Genomic DNA, 18982 nt, shown 5'->3' on the forward strand with positions numbered 1-18982 from the left:
AATTAAATAATATATTTATAAAAAATTATTTTTTTACCTAAATTATAATGAAAATGTATATAATTGTGTAAGAGTCTTTTAAAATTGTGCATAGGGGTCAACTTATAGCTTTAAGTGCATATATTAGAAATGAAGAAAGATTAAAATCAGTAACCTAAACTTCAGTCTCAAGAAACCAAATGCAAGGTGAATTAAATGAGATATATTACTACAGATTCTACAGGCATTGAATAGATGTTAGCACATGTTTAGTCCAATAAATTTAACAATTTAGGGATCCCTGGGTCCCTGGTGGCTCAACAGTTTGGGCCCTGCCTTCCGCCCAGGGCGTGATCCTGGAGTCCTGGGATTGAGTCCCACGTCGGGCTCCCTGCATGGAGCCTGCTTCTCCCTCTGCCTGTGTCTCTGCCTCTCTCTCTGTGTGTCTCTCATGAATAAATAAATAAAATATTTTAAAAAATTAACAATTTAGATGAACATATTCCTCAATACTTTTTGAAACTGACACACTCATTAAAATATGTATAAACCTGTGTCAATGAAAGAAGATTAATCCATGATTTAAAACCTTCACACATCCAAAAACACTTAGCCCAGATAGCTTTCGGGTGAATTCTTCTAAACCTTTCAAGAAAGAAATAATTGCATAGAATAGTTGCATAAAATGTCTCAGGGAATAGAAAAAGAAGGAATACTTTTCCATTCATTTTATGAGGCCAGCATAACCTTGATACCAAAACCTGACTTAAATGTTAACAAAAGAAGACACAAAAGAGTAAATACCATTTGGGTTCTATTTGTGTGAAAATTCAGTAGCAGACACGATAGAAATCAGAATAATAATTACTCTTGGATGATTGAGATAGTGCCTGGGAGATAGAAGGAAGTCTTCTGGGGTCCTGGAATGTTTTATATCTTTATTTTGGTAATAGTCACGAGTATGTACATACCTAAAAATTTGTTGAGTTGTACACTTAAGGTTTGTGCACTTTATGTAAGGAAAAAAAGGACTATAACTTATTCTGGTATAACATGTTGATATTTTCATCAAGATATGGTTTCTCTTATATCCAGATTGAACCCAATGTGCATTTCACTTGCTCACACTGTTTTGACTCCATTTGATAAATGCACACTCCTGATGCAGCTGGCTTAAACAGCAGGGAGCATTCGCTGTAGGCTCCCTCCCTGTGGGAATAAAGGAATTACTCAGACCCAGAGCTGGCTGTGATAGAGCATATCTAGTTCTTCCACTGTGTCTCGCTTGCTCTCTGAACATAGCGTTGTTTTCTTTACAGGCACGGTGGTTCTGGGAAGCGTACTTTCAGTCAATTAAAGCCATTGCCCTGGCCACTCTACAGATTATCAATGACCGCATCTATCCATATGCTGCCCTCTCCTATGAAGAATGGAATGACCCTCCCACTGTGGTGAGTGAATTCCGGTGCTAACCATGTCAGCCATGGTCCAGATGTCAAGATGGGACAAAGAAAGACGTACTGAGTGTGTAAAGTTTATTTATTTAAATACTAGCTTTCTGACATGAGAGTGTGCTAGCCGACAGTCGGCTTAATTTTGAAATGATAACAAAAGTAAGAAATACAGAAGCAGCAGCTTCCAGTTTGTTTTAAATGTGCTTAGGAAGACAGTATGCTTATTTATTGCAGAGATAAATGGGGAGGCCTGGCTCTTGTTGGAAATCAAACACTTCCTGATGATTTCTGCAGTTGTGGTGCTTAGAACTCTTGAAAAGATCCTGTAAGCAGCTTAATCAGAATAGCTTATATTTTGAGTGCTTACTCTTTGCCGGGGACTGTGCTAAGTGCTTTACATAGATGATTTCAACTAATATTGCCCTCACTGTGTGAGGAAAATAATCAGCAAAAGGGACCTGGAGGCATTATGGATGGCTATAGTCAAGACTTGCTCCAGACCGGCTGAGGCCCCTGGGTGTATCCAGCACAGTTGGGGTGGTCGGAAGCTGCTCTCAGGACTTCTTCCTTGCTTGACGGGTCATAAGGCCACAAGTGTGGCATTGTAGGGATTGTGGCAGTGGCCACACCTTCTTTCTCATGGAAAATGCCTGGAGCTCTGGGACTGGAAATTACTGTTTCCTAGCTGCACTGGATCATACCCGCCTGCCTTGTCCACAGGCCTCAAGGCTTTCATGTAAGAGAACTAGACTTCAGTCCATTCTTCATTTTAATCAGTGCTATCTTTCTGGCCAGCCCTCCTGGTCTCCTGATTTCACCTTCTCTAAATAGTGTGTATACAACCGCCTGGTTAATCTTCATATAGGATCCTCCTTCCCTCCCTCCTGCCACTACTAAGTGGTAACTGTGTGTCAGGCACCCCACCAGGGGCTGGGCATGCAGAAAAAGAAGTCAAGTCCCTCATATCAGAGGAGCTCTCTGCTAACTTGGAAAGTCAGTGAGTAGGCAATGGAGTATGTGAAGTCCTGTAATAGGGTGGTGTCCAGAGTGCCATGGTGCCAGTCGGGAGGTGGCACCATTGCTGGGAGGGGCCAGGACACTGCCTGAAATGGGTTGTCCTGAGAGGAAGAAAATACATACTTGTGGTAAAATCCAGCACAACAAAAACAGACACCTTTCTGTTGTGCTTGAGGGAGTTTCCTTCTGTCTTTCTTTTCCCTTGGATCCATCACTGGAGGTGACCTTCCAGAGTGCTTCTATCCATGTATGAACATACGTATGTAATTTTTAGACGAGATCACGTTACACATGGTATTCAGTATTTTGCCTTTTTTTACTGTAATAGGAATAGATCATGGACTTATTTCCACTTCATTCTCTATAGGTGTCCTTTAGCTCTAAGGATGGCTTTAAGTATTCCATTGTTTTAGGTCTGTCTTACATAACAGATCTATTATTGATAGAAATTTAGATTGCTTTTATTTTTTTCCATTTCCAAATAGTAATACAAGATGTATTTTCATATATGTTTGCTAAAATATGGGAATATATTTATAGAATTCCAGCTGAAAAATATACACATTTTGAATGGTATTAATTTCAGCTGAGAAATAATATTTCGAATGTTGATAGACATTAGTAAATTACCCTTTCAAAAGACTATACCTGCTTATAGTTCCACCAAAAATATTTTGGTTATTTGGCTCTCCATGCCTTCAGTAACCCTGAGTACTTGAATTTGTGCTGTTAGGTAAAAAATGGTCTTATAAGTGGGTTTTTCAGGTGGAAGGTTGATATCTCTGTCAGAGATATCATGTACAAATCCTTTTCGTATTTTATTAGACACAGTGAATTTTTAGATTGTTTTAGGCATTTATTCATTCAGTAGGTATATATTGAATTCTCACTAGCTTCTACTTTCTAAACAGTGTTCTTGGTACTTGAACTGTATTAGGGAACAAAGCAGAGAAGATCCATGCCTTTGAGGAATTTAAATTGCAATGGGTCTTGCTATCTGGAAGCAAGATTTGTCTTTCCAGTAGAATTTTTTTTTAAAGACTTTATTTATTTATTCATGAGAGAGACAGGGAGAGAGGCAGAGACACAGGCAGAGGGAGAAGTAGGCTCCCCATGGGGAGCCCGATGTGGACTTGATCCCAGGACCTGGGATCATGCCCTGAGCCAAAGGCAAACACTCAACCTATAAGCCACCCAGGTGTCCCTTTTTTCTTTTTCCTTTTTCTTCTTCTTCTTCTTCTTCCTTCTTCCTTCTTTCTTCTTCTTTCTTCTTCTTTCTTCTTCTTCTTCTTCTTCTTCTTCTTCTTCTTCTTCTTCTTCTTCTTCTTTCTTCTTCTTCTTCTTCTTCTTCTTCTTCTTCTTCTTCTTCTCCTTCTCCTTCTCCTTCTTCTTCTTCTTCTTTCTCCTCCTTCTCCTCCTCCTTCTCCTCCTCCTTCTCCTTCTTTTTCTTTCTTCTCCTTCTCCTTCTTCTTCTTTCTTCTCCTTCTCCTTCTTCTTTCTTCTCCTCCTCCTCCTCCTTCTCCTTCTTTTTATTTTTCCTTTTCTTTTTTTTTAAGATTTTATTTTATTTATTCATGAGAGAGACACACAGAGAGAGAGAGAGAGAGAGAGAGAGAGAGAGAGGCAGAGACACACACAGAGAGAGAAGCCGGCTCCATGCAGGGAGCCTAACATGGGACTTGATCCCAGGTCTCCAGGACCACACGCCGGGCTGAAGGCGGCACTAAACTGCTAAGCCACCAGGGTTGCCCCAGGCATCCCTTCCTAGTAGAATTTTGAAGTAGTTTTTATATCAGTCTTTCACAATTCCAGATTAAGTTTTTAAAAGATATTTTACCTTTCTTATACTCTATAAAGGAATGCTTTCTGATATTATAGTTTCTAACCAGTTACCATTGTATAAAGATACATTATTGGCTTTCAATATAAATTTTGTTAACTACTTTTTTAAAAAAGGTTTTATTTATTTATTTGACAGAGAGAGTGCAAGAGAGCACAAGCAGGAGGCAAGGGCAGAGGGAGAGGGAGAAATAGGCCCCCCGCTGAGCAGGGAACCTGATGTAGGACTTGATGCCAGGACCCCAGGATCATGACCTGAGCCCAAGGCAGATGCTTAACCAATTGAGCCACCCAGGTGCTCCTTGTTAACTACTCTTTTACTGAATTCTACAGTTGTTTCACTTTTTAAAATGTTGATTCTCTTGTGTTTTCTACCTATACAATCATATGTACCAATACTAAATTTCCCTCCTTTTTCTGGTACTTGAACCTTTTATTTTCTTTTATCTAAGTGCATTGGCTAGAACTTCCAGCACAAGGCTAAATGATGATCTGAGTGTTAAAGAGAAGGGAAGTGTTATCTAGTCAGAGAAAGAGGAGAATGGTGGTTCTATGCAGAAGGAACAGCAAATTCAGAGGTGCAGAGGGTCTGGGGAGCATGCAAGTTTAAGGAACTTCAGGGAGGTCAGTGGGGCAGGACTGAAGGAGGCTCATGAGGGAGGGGTAGAAGAGAAAGCCTGGAGAGGGCCCCAAACCCCAAACACCTCCAGTGTCACAAAGGTGTTGGCATTTTAGCTGTGGGTAATTTAAATTGGGACGGAGATTGCATTTTGGGATTTCGGGCTCTCCATGCCTTCAGTATGGAGAGTCAAACATCAGCATGGAAAATGGATCCCTTGCAGCAGGACAAGGGTAGGAGCATGGCCCAGTTTCAGGAGCCCAGGTGAGAAGTATGGGGCAGATTTGAGGGATGGCAGGCAGAAGTGATTGTGCTAACTGACAAATGAGGGCAGTTAGGGGGAGTGAGACATATGGGGCATTTTATCTAGGTAGGGAGTGGGTACATGGGGGTCATGGGTGAGGGTGATACTGGCATCCAAACTCAGTCTGGCTCCAGCCTGTCTTTCTGGTTTCATTCCCTTCTCTTCTCTTTCAGGGAGTTCTAGATTCTGGCAACACAACCTTGTCCTTCCTATGTATGCTCCATGCTTTCCCTTTTCTGTTCCTTTGTGACTATTGGTCCTTTTGCCGAGATGCTTTTCTCCACTGTCACCTCTGTCCACATTTTACCCAGGTTTCAGTGACCTGCTCATATACCCCTTTCTCCTTGAGGTTTTCTGGTTGCCTTAAATAGGAAGTAGTCTTTTCCAATTTGTAACTCTTAGAGCATGTTATAGGTGTTTCTTTCCTATCGCTTAACATGCATAGAAACACAGTTTCCTATAGAGTTTAAACCCTTAAAGGAATTTCTTAGCTATCTTGGTATTTCTTGTAATACCCAGGACATTCTAATTCAGACAGGAGGCTCTTGATGTATAAATGACAGAAGGAGGGTGGGATGGAGGGAGGGAAGGACAGGGGAAAGGAGGAACATTGGGATCCCAGGACATGAGCCATCCAGGACTCACCCACCTGCTAATATGATATCCACTGTTTCATTTGATGTAAACCCTGTTGGGAAGGTGAGGAAAGTGATAGATTCTTTTCCCATCTTAATAGTCATGGTGAAACTCACAGTACATGACTTGTCTAAGGTCATATAGTTGGCAAGTTGTCTAAACAAGTGAGAACCTAGATCTTTTGATTATCTTGAATTGTTTATAGAATTTTGTAGGAGCCATTGAGCTTCCTCCTCTAGGCTGAGGCATTTCCACTATTCCAAGTATGTGGCATAAGTTTGGGACGAAGAATGCCACCCCTGTTCCTCTGCAGGGGAATTCGTTTAGATGGGATGGTCATGACCCAGCCAGAAGGTGTGGAAAGGGTGGGACTTTATTCTGTACTTTTATCTAAAGCTCTAAGAAAAGTCTAATAAGAATAGGTGGTTGGTATTTTCATTCTCTGTGTTTCATAAGACTATGAGCCGGGGAAAAACAGTACCTTAAATTCTGTAGTTTTGAAATCGATGTGTTTTAATGTGGGACAAAATGGTCAACGTGCTGGACTGTCAATTTGTAAAAGAACGTAAGTATAAAAAGCTTAAATCTGGATATGCAACTGGAAAATACAGCTTCTGTTTTTATTTTAGCTTCTTAAATTGTTCTTTTCAGGCTAATTTAGTGCTCACCACATTTCTAGGAGCTCAGGTGCTGAGAGCCCTGATTTAAAGCAGTGAGTTGTACATTTCTGCATCTTCAGTGAAGGCAACTGACAGGAGGTCTGAGTAGCACTGATTTATTTACAGTTAACTTTTCCCCTCCCCTTTGGAAATATTTAACCTACTCTAGATGTGATTACCGTGAGCCCAGCCTTCAGGGGAGTCTCCCCTCTAGATTCCATCAAATTTACAATATCAGACATCCCGAGGTGGGAGTAGGTGTGGATCTTGGTCGGTAAATCAAGGGTTGGTCTGATGTTTTCAAAGCAGTGCTGTCAGAGGCTCTAGCCAGCCACGCATTCAGCTTGCTCAGAGCAGAGAGGAAGGGGTGAGAGCAGAGAGTCCTATTCTTCCAGATGCTGCTGCCTTAGTTTAATGTAAAAAAAGCCCCCAAACCAAAAAAACCCAAGTGTTTGTGTCACAGATGACATTTGCCTATTTTATCTCTAACTGGGTAGGAGGCAGGTTATATTACCCACGTTATGCTGCACTCTCAAAACTTGAAAAAGTTTGACAAAATAATTCTTGAGCATAACTTTAAAGTAGCAGACCTGTCTGGTTTGGAGAGATTGGTCCTCTGTTTTGCTTCTTGTCCTTGGAAGGAATTTCTCAGCAAGTTAAGGTTCCTTATGTGTGGACAATGAGTTTGCTTTTACCAATTTGCTTTCTTAGCTCCTCATGGTTAGGCTGCCTGAATTTCACTGTCTTTTTGGTCTCTCCATGCTTTCATTTTTCTCCCTTTTTTGCAAATATCAGTAAAACTTTATCATCTCCCCAAGTACTCCACACCTGTATCACTTCTAATGTTAGTGTCATTTGTGGTCTTACCTGTGGCAGGTACATCCTTACATCTGGGCCTAGCCGATGGAGTGGGGGAGCTCCTCAGCTACCCTCTCTTGCCTTACCTCTGGTTCTCTGCCAAATGTGAGCATGTCTGGAGGACAGAGATGGAGGCAAGTGAGTTCAATGTGATATGGGGATGCATTCGGCTGAGTTTTTGGTTTCTGGCATGTGCCACCAAAACCATATCCTCTTAGTGACAATTTTTAAAAAACAACATAATATGGCCCTAAAATTATGTTGGAGAGTGGAATGTATTCCCAGGTCATGTTTCTATGATGTGATTTGAAAAGTTGTACCCCCTTTTATCAATATGTCATAACCTTATATACCCAGTCCCGTTTGAGGGACACTTTGTATTTTTTTAAATTTGCTATCCTAAATAACACTAATCAAGAGACGTGATTAGTCACATTTTTCCCTTTTCTGCATTGACCATATTGGACCTAGAGTAGAAAGGAGAGATAGCAGGGATCCTAGGGCCTTTCACAGAAATTGATGAGGAAAATGGGGAAGTGGCTTAACATGGACTATTGTACCCAACATAAGAAAGAGGTTGAAAAACAAGAGCTTATTCCTGTGAAATCTAGCCAGAGGGGCGACTTAGCTGTGAGCAAGACCACAGATGAGGATTATATACTTATCTCGACTTCTAGGAGCCTCACGTCCAAGTCTCAGTAAGGGATTGGTAAGGGGGAGTGTGCATCAGAGCACTTGATTAGCACTTTTCACCCAGTGAGGAGCAGCAATCAGAGCTGCAGGTAAAGGGTGTCCGAGCTTGCCGGTAGCTCCTGTAAGTTCTCAAGGAGATGAGTGCATACTTAGTACACACCAGAATCTCCTGGAAAGCCTGTTAAAGCACAGATTGCTGCCATTCCACCCCATGTCACAGACTGGGTAGGTCTGGGTGAGGTCCTGGAATTTACATTTCTAGCAAGTTCCCAGATGGTGTTAGTGCTGCTAGTCCAGGGACTGTACTTTGATGTGGGGTTGATTCACTGTGTGTGTCCTAACTCACCCACCGGAGAAGGCTCTCCCTCTCCTCCTGCCCAGTTCCTCTTCAGGACCTCTTGGGCCTGGATCCAAAGCATCTAAGGAAGGCTCAGACTGCATCTGTCTTGGCCCCATGAAGTACTCAGGGCTGGCTGCACCGAGATGTCCAGACGGCAGCCCCCACTCACCAATGTTGTGGTTGTACAAGCAGCTGAAAATATCACTCAGTGGTAAACACTACCAAGCAATAAATCACTCTGCAGGCTGAAGAAGCGCCAGCTCACATGCGTGAAACAGAGCTCCGAGTCGAAGAGATACCATGTTAACAGTCTGTTTAACTCAGCTCCGTGCCCTTTAACTTCCAGGTTGTGGAATGTTTCTCTGGAATTTGAAAGCCTACCCTGCCCCCAGGAGGCCTGCTTGGCTTATTCTCCTCTTCTTCCTCCCACTGCCTAGATATGACTAAAGTATGTATGGAATTTGGAAATTTAAGCTTGAATTTTAAGCACATACATGTAAGCTTTTTGAAGTCTTGTTTTTAGAGATATCACATTTGTAGGATCACAGTTATACAATGGCTCCAGTACACTACCATGAATTCCAAGCCTTCCCTTGTTTGTGTAGACCTTGCCACCAAACTGTTCTGTAGAAACTGGCTAGAAAGTCTCAGGTCATGAGTAGCTAGGGAATAAAGAAAGCTAAGTTAGGGCTGTGGGTGGAGAGATGCAGGAAGATCCAAAGAGCTTGATCTGGGGCCCCAAGCAAAGAACTTGGCTCACTCGGATGGTGAGTAGAAAATGGAAAAAACAAGAGGTCACAAGCCAGATCCAGATGGGGAGGGTGTGTAAGGAATAAAAAGATGAGCTTGGGGGTGTGGCCGAGATGATTGTGTCCATTAGATCTTTTGCGTGAACACACTATATCCTTCCTAATAGAGAGAGACTCATACACCTATGTCACACATGCCATGGATACATGGCCAATGTGGTGGTGGCGGTGGGTGAATTGGCACATGCTGGTTCCCTGGATACAGTCCTACCTCCATTGCTTTTATAGAGGCCAGTTTTATGGCTCTTGCTTTCATGAATCAAAACCTGACTACTTCCTTACATCATATAGCTGGTAGGAGGGCAGTGACTAGAATGGTTTTTTGGAGTCTTGTGGATGCTTGATCTGGCAGCAGATTAAATAAGAACATATTGAGTGTTTTGGCACAGTCATCCTTGGCACTTGCCCCAGCTATCACTTATTAGCACATATTCTCTTTCCCCTTTGGCGGGGACCATTTTAATTCTCCCTTGATGTGTGCTTAAATGATTCAATAGTAGAAGTTACTAGGAAAATATAGTTGCTAGGTATTAAAACATCAGTATAATGAATTTTGTTTTCATTTCTAATATCCTATGGTAGTTACATGCCTCCCAATTAATGAATATTTGAGTTTAATTTTCTAATAAATGGGTTGTTGCAGCAGCAGAGTAGAAAAATTTCCCCATTGCTCCAACTAGAGGTTGATTCTTGATTTTTGCTTCTCTTTTTTATCTTAGCTGTATTTCTTAGTTTTACATTTTTAAAAGTTGTATAGCTTAACATGTGTATGGTTCAAAATTCAAATGGTAAGATAAAGCATATAACTAAAATTGAGGCCTGTTCCCAAGGGGCAACTACTTTCAACTCTTACAGCTTTCCTCTGGGATTTATCTTCCTATCTTCCCATCAAATGCTTAGAGTGCTATTTTTTTTTTTAATTTCTCAGTCATAGATATTATCTTTTTACTTCCTTTGGGTCAGTACTTTGTCTCTTTTCTCTCCTCTTTCTTTACACATTTCCTTTCTCCCATCTTACCAGTGGGGCTGTATCACCATTTTTCATTGAAGCAGTATTTATTGGGTGTTTTTAGCTGAACAAAGTGGTAAACCATGATTATGTGTTTTTTTTCTTGTACAACTTTCTATTTTCCGGGGAGTTAATAACTGCTTTTTTTCCCTCTTAGTTTTCCATGTTCTATCATTAACTGATTTTTACTCAGTTCTCCAACAAGAGTAAAATGGTCAAACATAAGTAAATTATAGGATTTCCCTTCCTCTTCCTTTTCATTCTCTTTGTCTCTTTTTTTCCCCCCTCTCTTTACCTCCCTCGCTTTTCTCCTATAGCAGTTCATCTTAAGCTCTGGTCTGGATTGATTGCTCCCTGGGTCTCCTATGCATTGGTCATCCTAAATTTTCAGTTCACTATGATTCTGGGAACTCCCCCCTTTTTCCCCTCTCCTTTGTTGAATTCTTTGTTTCCAGGGTCTAACATCTTTCTCTTTTTTGTTTTATTTTTTCCAACAGCTTCTGGAGAAAGGGACCATTGGAAGATAAATTTTCATGTCTGAAAATGTATTTATTCTATTTCGCATTTGATTAATAACTACTAGTGTAAACTTCTGGTTGAAATGGGTTTTCTTTAGAATTTTGGAAGGATGGTTCCATTGTTTTTGAAGTTTCCCATTTTAATTTCAGAAAGTGAGATGTCATTCTAATTTGTGTGACATTTTTATCTTCTTGGGAAATTCTGTGTTCTGAAATTTTATGATGTGCCTGGTATGAGTGGTTTATTTTGTTCAGTAGAAACTGATTTGGGCCCTCTTATGCTGGAGATTGAGGTCCAATGTGAGAAATTTTCATGTTTTAGATCTCTTTTTATTCCCATGTTTTCTTTTTTTTCTTTTTATGGAACTTCTGTTAACCTAAATGATGAATGTGTTAGATTGAGTCTTATTTTCCTTATCATTTCTGTTCTACTTATCATCTCTCTTTTAATTTCAGTTATCTTTTTTTAGTTTCTTAGCTGTTTTCTCAATTTTACCTTCTAACCAGTCTTCTGATTTAAAAAATTTGTTTACTTTTAATTTCTAAGCTTTTTCTTGGTTTTATAAAAAAAAATATTTGAGAGAGAGAGAGAGAGAGAAAGAGAGAGAGCAACCAAGCAAGGGGTAGGGCAGAGGGAGAGGAGAAAGAGAATCCTCAAGTGGACTGACTCCCCCCTTAGCAGGGAGCCTGACTCAGGGCTTGATCCCAGGACCCTGAGATTATGACTTGAGCTGAAATCAAGAGTTGGACACTTAACTGACTGAGCCACCCAAGTACCCCTTTTTCTTGATTTCTAATTAATCTTTTTTTATAGCTTCCTATTCTTGTTGTAAGGATATAGTACTTTCTCTCTTAAGATACTGTGATTTTCTTTAGCTCCTTGTATTGTTTGTTTGCTTTGAATTCTCTTTTCAGTTCTTTATTTTCTTTCGTATTGGTAACTTTTTTCAAATACTTTATGTTTTTCACAGTCTTCTCTTATTTATTTATTTATTTATTTATTTAAATTTTGTTTTTTTTTGTTTTTTTTTTGTTTTTTGTTTTGTCTTCTCTTATTTAAAAGTGAGACTCTGAAAGCTGGTTGGGAGTTCTCTGTAAGGCTTATCAACTGATGGGCTTTACTTAGGCTAAGAGAATGGAGACCCAATCATTCGCCCAGATGTCAGTATTCATGGGTTATTTGTATTGGATCGGTTCATTGATGCAGAGAATAATCTTTCTGCCTTCAGGGGGAGGATGGGTAGTGTCTGGGTTGCAAACATTTGAGGAGCTGAGTGGAGCGGGGAAAGAGACAGGTTCTCATTTTTTATTTTATAGATGATTACTTAATCCATCATATTCAGCGTGGTGCCTCACCCTCCCTTCAGTGCCTTGGGTCTCTGACTGTGGAGTCTCTCTCATTCATTTTCTCCAGAGGATAAACTTCCCTTTTCCTGCTAAGGCGGCAGGGGGGGAAGGGAGGACTGGGAGAGGATTGTTGGCCTGCCTGTGCCTGTCAGTTTAAGGGATCTGGGAACCAATGTTCCTTATTTCTGTTTTCAGAGTCCCTTCTTCCTAGATACCTAGTACTTACAATTTTTTAAAAAAGATTTTATTTATTTATTTGAGAGAAAAAGTGTGTGGGAGGGGGGAGGAGAATAGGGAGAGGGACAAGCAGACTCCATAGTAAGTGTAAGTAAGTGTAGAGTCTGACATGGGGCTGTATCCCAGGACCCTGAGATCATGATCTGAGCTGTAGTCAGACACTTACCTGACTTAAGCCACCTGGGTGCTCCCTAGGACCTCTAATTTATGATTCTTATGATTCTTCTAGTCATCCTTGGAAAGTATAGCTTTTTTTTTTTTTTTTTTTTTTTTTGGTTTGTTTGGTGGTTTATATTGCTCTATCTGCTGTTTGTTTAAACAGCCCTAAAATTCTCTAAATTTTAAATTTTGACATAATTTCAAACTTAAAGTTCCAAAAATAATAGTTTCTGTACCTGCTATACCGTATTTGTCAAATATTAATATTTTACATATTCTCTCTATTCTTTTCTCTTTCTGTATATATGTGTATGTACACATTTTTATTTATGTGTTTTTTCCTGAGCCATTTGAAAGCTGTAGTTATGACACCTTTACTCCCAAATGCTTCTCATAAAGAATCACAGTACAGTTATCAAAGTCATCGGAAATAAACATTGATGTAATATTATTATTTAATCTACAGACCTTATTTAGATTTTGTCAATTATCCTAAAGTCCATTATAGCAAAAGAAAATTCCAGACCATATATTACTTTAGTTGTCATGCTTCCTTACTCTAGAACAGTTTCTCAAAGTCTTCCTTTGCCTTGCATGACACTGATGCTTTTTAAGAGAATGTGTTAGTTATTTTGTGATTTGGATTTGCCGGATACTTTTGTATCAATATATGCATTCAATTTGAAGTTGTCAAAATTCAAATTATGAATTTTTGACTAGAATATCACAAAAATAATACATTCTCAATGCATCACATTGGAGGACTCATAATGTCAATTTGCCCCATGATGTTAACTTCAATCACAGATTTTGGCTGGATTTTTCCAGTGTAAAGTTACTGTTTTTGTTTTTAATGAGTCTTGTGGGGAAATGCTTTGAGACCATGTAAATACCCTGCTGCTTCTCAAATTTTGCCCAGTTGGTTGTAGTATCCATTGATGATTTCTTGCCTGAATCAGTTATTGTAGTGGTTGCTAAATGGTGATTCTGTAATTCCCATTCTCTATCTGCTTTTGAGAGTGATTATTTTGTCTTTGACCTGAGCTCTCATGTCTTTAATCAGTTTTGGAAAACTCTCTGTTGTTTACTCTTTGAATATTATCTGTCATTTTTACAGATTATTATTTTTCCTTTTCCTGTTAAATACATGTCAGACCTCCTTCATCCTGTTGTTATGTCTTTCAGGTTTTTTTCCCCCTCACGTTTTCCACATTTTTATCTCTCTGTATGGAACACTGGATAATTTTTTCACATCGATTTTGCTGTTCTCTTCAGCTGTGACTGATTTCTTTTTCATCCATCCATTGAGATTTAAATTTCAGTGGTTAGTTTTAGAAACTCTATTATAGTTCAAATCTGTCTGCCTGGTCTTTTTTTCATAGTGTTTTTTTAAAAAAACTATGATTTAAATTCATTCTTTTGTATCTTTAATTATTTGAGATACCTTATATTTTCTAGTTACCCAATTTTTAAATTTCTTGCAAGGTCTGCTCCTGTCATATGTCTACTGCCTGTTCTTGTTGCATTGTTTCCTTCCATGTTTTAGAATTTTGGAATGTGAGTTCATCTTCAAGAAGGCTTTCTCTGGTAATCTTTGCCACCTGGGCAAGGGAGTATTACTCTAGAGGGTTTGTTCATTCTAGTTTTTTGTTTGTTTTGGCTTCTGCTAGGTGTTCCAAAGTTATGCTGGAGACAAATCACTTATTAATGTCTCAGTAGGAAGTTTCCATACTACTGATGTCAATTTTGTTTATTTTTTAATTTTTTAAAAAGATTTTATTTATTTATGCATGAGAGACACAGAGAGAGAGAGGGAGAGAGAGAGAGAGAGAGAGAGACAGACAGACAGAGACAGAGACACAGGGAGAGAGAGAAGCAGGCTCCATGCAGGGAGCCTGATGTGGGACTTGATCCTGGGACTCCAGGATCATGCCCTGGGCTGAAGGCAGGCGCTAAACTGCTGAGCCACCCAGGGATCCCTGTCAATTTTGTTTAAACACCAAACCTGTATGAGGGCTAGTCTCTGTTGAAAGCATCCCAACCCAGACTCAATTTGAAAAAGATAAATGTTTTTTATCGCCTCCATCTATGAGGGGATGATATTCTGGACCACCTTTTCACTGAAGGATTCTATCTTTGTGTGCATGCCTCACTTCTTGTTTCCTTATTCGCTGTGCCCAGAGCCATTGTGCCTCTGACTGAGTGGATGTCAAATCCCTATGTCACCCAGCAACTCCCTCTGCCCTCCACAGGGCTCCACAGCACCCACCCCTACACTTTCAGCTCCCAATTGCAGTTTTCTTGTTGGTTTTGGTGCCTGGGATTTCCCATTTCTTGTGGCCTCAGCTATCTATTGGAAAGGAGTTATATTCTATCCTAGGTTTCTGTGTATTATATAGCAAGAAACTTCATCTGTTTTACCTCCCAAAATGTGTTAAATTCTTGTCCACTGTTGTCTCCTGGCCTGTTCTTTTTGCCCTTCTAGGTTCCTGCCTTTCTTTTTTCCAGTAGGAAGTGGAAATAAAACAAAGTAGACAAAGTATATGCCTTACTGAAATTCCAGAGAAATGAAGAATTGAGAAATGACTGAATTGTAGAGGTGATCCTTTCCACATTGTATCATCTTGAATGGTGGTGGTATACTCCTGTCAGCTCAAAACCACCAAAAGCTTTGGTTTTCTTGGTCATACCTGTGTTGGTGTGTTGGCTTAGAAGCCATAAGCTGTGACTGAATCTTTTTTCAAGAGTTTCTGTTTACAAAGCTGGTGAAGTCTTCTTCCATACTATATATAGCTAGCCAGCAAATATTTTTATCCTGGGCCAGAGAATGAAGCTCTCTTTCTGTCAGAATATTTCAACTATAAGATAGATGAAATCAGAAATTTGTTTTACCTCTTGTGAGAAGTGGTGGTTTCAGCACTTTCAGCACAGAATGTGTTGACATTCTTGAATGCTTTGGATTACAGATGAGCCTTGTTTATCTGAATCAAATAAATCACTAGCTTTTTCACTGAAGAGTTTTCAGTATACTTATTAAGTTACAGATGCAAGGATGATGTTTGTGTGTTTAAAGACCATGTTTTAAAAATAATCCCTGTCTTTTGAATTATCAACAGCTGAACTGTTATTTTTAATATATCGAATTATGAACCAATAAAATCAATGATATGTTATTTTTGCCCCTATTTTATTGTATTCACCCACTTAACTGATTAGCAGTATCTTAAACTATCTTACCATAGATATATTTAGTGAAATTTATTACTTGCAGACTGATATAACTCATGAATTATTAAAAGTATCAGCATATGGAACCCACTCTTTCCTCATTCCAAATTCTTTTAATATGGCTTATGTTGAGCCATTTAACTGGCTTCTATCCATCCCACTGATGGAAGCCACAGCCAGACAAGGGTTCTTATAAATGATTGGCTTCCTTTCCAAGCAAAAGGAGGATGAAATGTCAACTTTTTCCTCTACTACCTGAAAAGCAATCAGTGGCAACCCTTTCTGCTCTTCTTGACAGTAGTTTGGCTTTATAGAAGAGAGCGGGCATTTAGCCAAATATGAATTTCAGTGCTATATAAAGAAAAAATTGAAGTAGCTAAAACTCAGATAATAGCTGGAATTTTCAGAGAGGGATTCAGATGGGTTTAACCTGTGAGTCTTCAGTAAGCTAACTATAGCTCAGAAATTCCTGAACTGCACATTTTAATCCCTTCTTTCCTGGTGATGAGCTGAGTGATTTGAGGTTACTTACAGAATCTCTCTGCAGCAATTTGCTCATCTGTAGGACTGGGTTTAGGGATAATAACAGCTTCAGAAGAATAGTGTAGCTGATTACTAAAGACTAATCAAGACCATTGAAGAAGACATTTTGGAATCAAACCTTGAGTTTTAAGACTATTTATTAACTTGATCTTGTGCTTTGAAATTTGTTACCCTTATTTGTGCAATGGGGCTCTTACTTACTTCACAGGATTATTATGAGATCTTAATGAAATAATATACGTGGAAGCATTTTGTAAGTGGTATAGCACCATAAAAAGTAAAGTGTTGTTCACATAAGGCTGCTAGTATAATACTTTATCACATGGAAGCAAATTTTAGAATTAGATAGGACCCTGGTAGGGAAAATTGAAATTCTCAGGATGATGGCTTTTGTTTTTGTACCCAGATAGGCTCTATTATGTATTTTTTGTTGCTCAATACTTAAAACCCCAACAGTTAACATTCTATTAGCTCTGTTCTTATAGAGGAAAGAAGTGTGACTTACTTAAGGTCCACCTCTCCATCATTCTATCTTATAAAAGAGGAAATGGAATCTGAAGAGGATTCTCAGCCCATCATTCCATCTATTATATTGCCATATTTTCATAAGTGTTTTTATCTTGCACACAAATGTGGCACCCCAATTAAATGGGAAACACAACAGTAAATAATTAGATTGACAGTGTGAATAGAGAAAGACTTCTGTCACTGTTTTTATGATAGATTAGATATGCTAAATGACCTTCCCATCTGAACAACTGACATACTAGATGAAGTATCATAAAGCAGTTTTAACCTATTGCTAAGCTGGCATGAAAGTAAGATGTTCATTGACTCACTAAACAGAGTGAAGCTTGGTATTCTGGTGGGCAAGTAGGAGCCAGGGTCAGCTTTGGCTGTGGTGAGTTTTGCCATTTTGTGACCTGGGTCTTCCGCTATGCAGGGGATAGGATGGAAAGGCTATGGCCTGTGCACACTGGGGAATCTAAAAAGAGCTTCCTGGAGGAGCCAGAAAACTGAAAGACTGTATTTTCAGTGAAAGAGTAAAGAGAAATAGGTTTGTAGTGATCCTGCTGCTGAAATACAGTTACAAGCCACCTTCACATGGTTTATAGTCCAAATTCATAAAACGGGTGCAGTCCTAGGATTGAGCCCCACATCGGGCTCCCTGCTAAGCAGGGAGCCTGCTTCTCCCTGTCCCTCTGCTTCTCCCCCAACTTGTGTGTGCTTGCTCTCTCTCTCAAATCAATCAATCAATCAATCTTAAAAATAAGGAAGTGGCCCTGAATTGATATTGACCAGTAGATGTAGATTCAGACCCTCTTTTGAGTAATTGATCTTCCATCTAGGTCTCAAATAATTCTTACAAATAAAGTATCTAAGGAAAATGAACAGCTCACAGTTAAAATCCACAAGACCATAGAGAAATAAGGCAATATCATGATTGAGAGACCAGCAGAAACATACCTTCAAGGACTTTGATTATTGGATTAGATTAGATTATTAGATTCAAAGAAACTGTTCCGATGCAACCCAAAGAGACAAAAAAGTGAAATGATATGGAAAACAGAAGCGCAAAATCTAATCAGAGTTCCAGAAGGGGAAGATGGAGAGTGGAAAGAGACCCTTTGAAAGGGCAATAGCTGAGAACTTTCCAGAATTGTTGAATGTTGGCAGACCTCAGATTCAGGAAGACTTAGAAACCACAAGCAGGATCATCATAATGAAACTGAGGTACACTGAAGATAGAGAAGACCTTAAGCTCCTCTAGAAGAAGAGAGGCAGACTACTGGGAGAAGTTCCTTGCCCCATGCTCCTGTGACCTGAATTAGTGTCTCTGGCTCAGTTTCTTTGGATGTCAGCGAGTCACAGTGCCTGATACCTCGGATGTGGTTAGACTCATTCCCAGCTCCACCGTATATATGAACAAATTATGTAAGTCAGTTATAGGGATTTTAAGTTGATAATTTATTAGTTAAGTCTGCAGCACGGAGGGGATTTCTAGCCTTTGCTTTTTCTTCATCTTTCATGTATCTATTTAATGGGAAGTCAGTGAAATTTAGCCATTGGAGTTATTTTTTGTGAACAATGAGTTCTTTTTTGTGGGTGGAATGAATTAGAGATATAATGCAACGAGTAGACTTCAGACTTGCAGCCGAATCTTTTCTCCCTCTATCTAGGAGAGCCTGCTAGAAAAGGGGCGTTAGATCTCCGTGCCTCTGCTTTCCTGAGACAGCGCATGCCCAGTGGCATGTGTGCTGCCAGTAGTTGGGGCTGTAGAGGTTTAATGGCTAAGGTAACGTGGGCCACGTTACTGATTGCCCCTTTCAAATCTCCCAGTAACCATTAACATAAATATCATCTCACCATTTTGGACAGGGGACACCACCCTTATGCACGTTAGTAATACGATGCTAATGCTTAACCCTTTCCTGGCTTTGTTTGCTTTAGAGGCCTTGCCCTATATCCATGGGTAGGTAGTCTGTCTGAACCTAGAGGAGAAACAGAAGGGTTAACTCCTTTTGGTTTTGCCCTTTGACCACTTCAGGATGAGAGGCATGATGAAATACTTTTCAAAATCTTCAGTGGAAACACATCATGCATAATTGGAGCAAAAAAGAATAAATCAAAGCTTTTCCCCCCTTTTAGTCTGGTAATTCATAATTGAAACCACATTGAGGTAGGGGTTGATAACTTCAAAACAAGCAGGAAAACTGCCCTTTCTATCAAGGTA

General features: G+C 39.6%; 1 protein-coding gene across 2 annotated transcripts in view; it reads left to right on the forward strand.

Moving 5' to 3' along the window:
* EXT2 (exostosin glycosyltransferase 2) overlaps window positions 1–18982 on the forward strand; it is a 155369-nt gene that overhangs the window by 67516 nt on the left and 68871 nt on the right. For both annotated transcript variants that reach the window (XM_072790510.1, XM_072790511.1), the window contains exon 8: window positions 1299–1430. In XM_072790510.1, coding sequence (XP_072646611.1) covers window positions 1299–1430 — 132 coding nt within the window. The remainder of the gene's footprint in view (window positions 1–1298; window positions 1431–18982) is intronic.

The sequence above is a fragment of the Canis lupus genome, chromosome 21, assembly GCF_048164855.1.
Source record: "Canis lupus baileyi chromosome 21, mCanLup2.hap1, whole genome shotgun sequence".
NCBI lineage: Eukaryota > Metazoa > Chordata > Mammalia > Carnivora > Canidae > Canis > Canis lupus.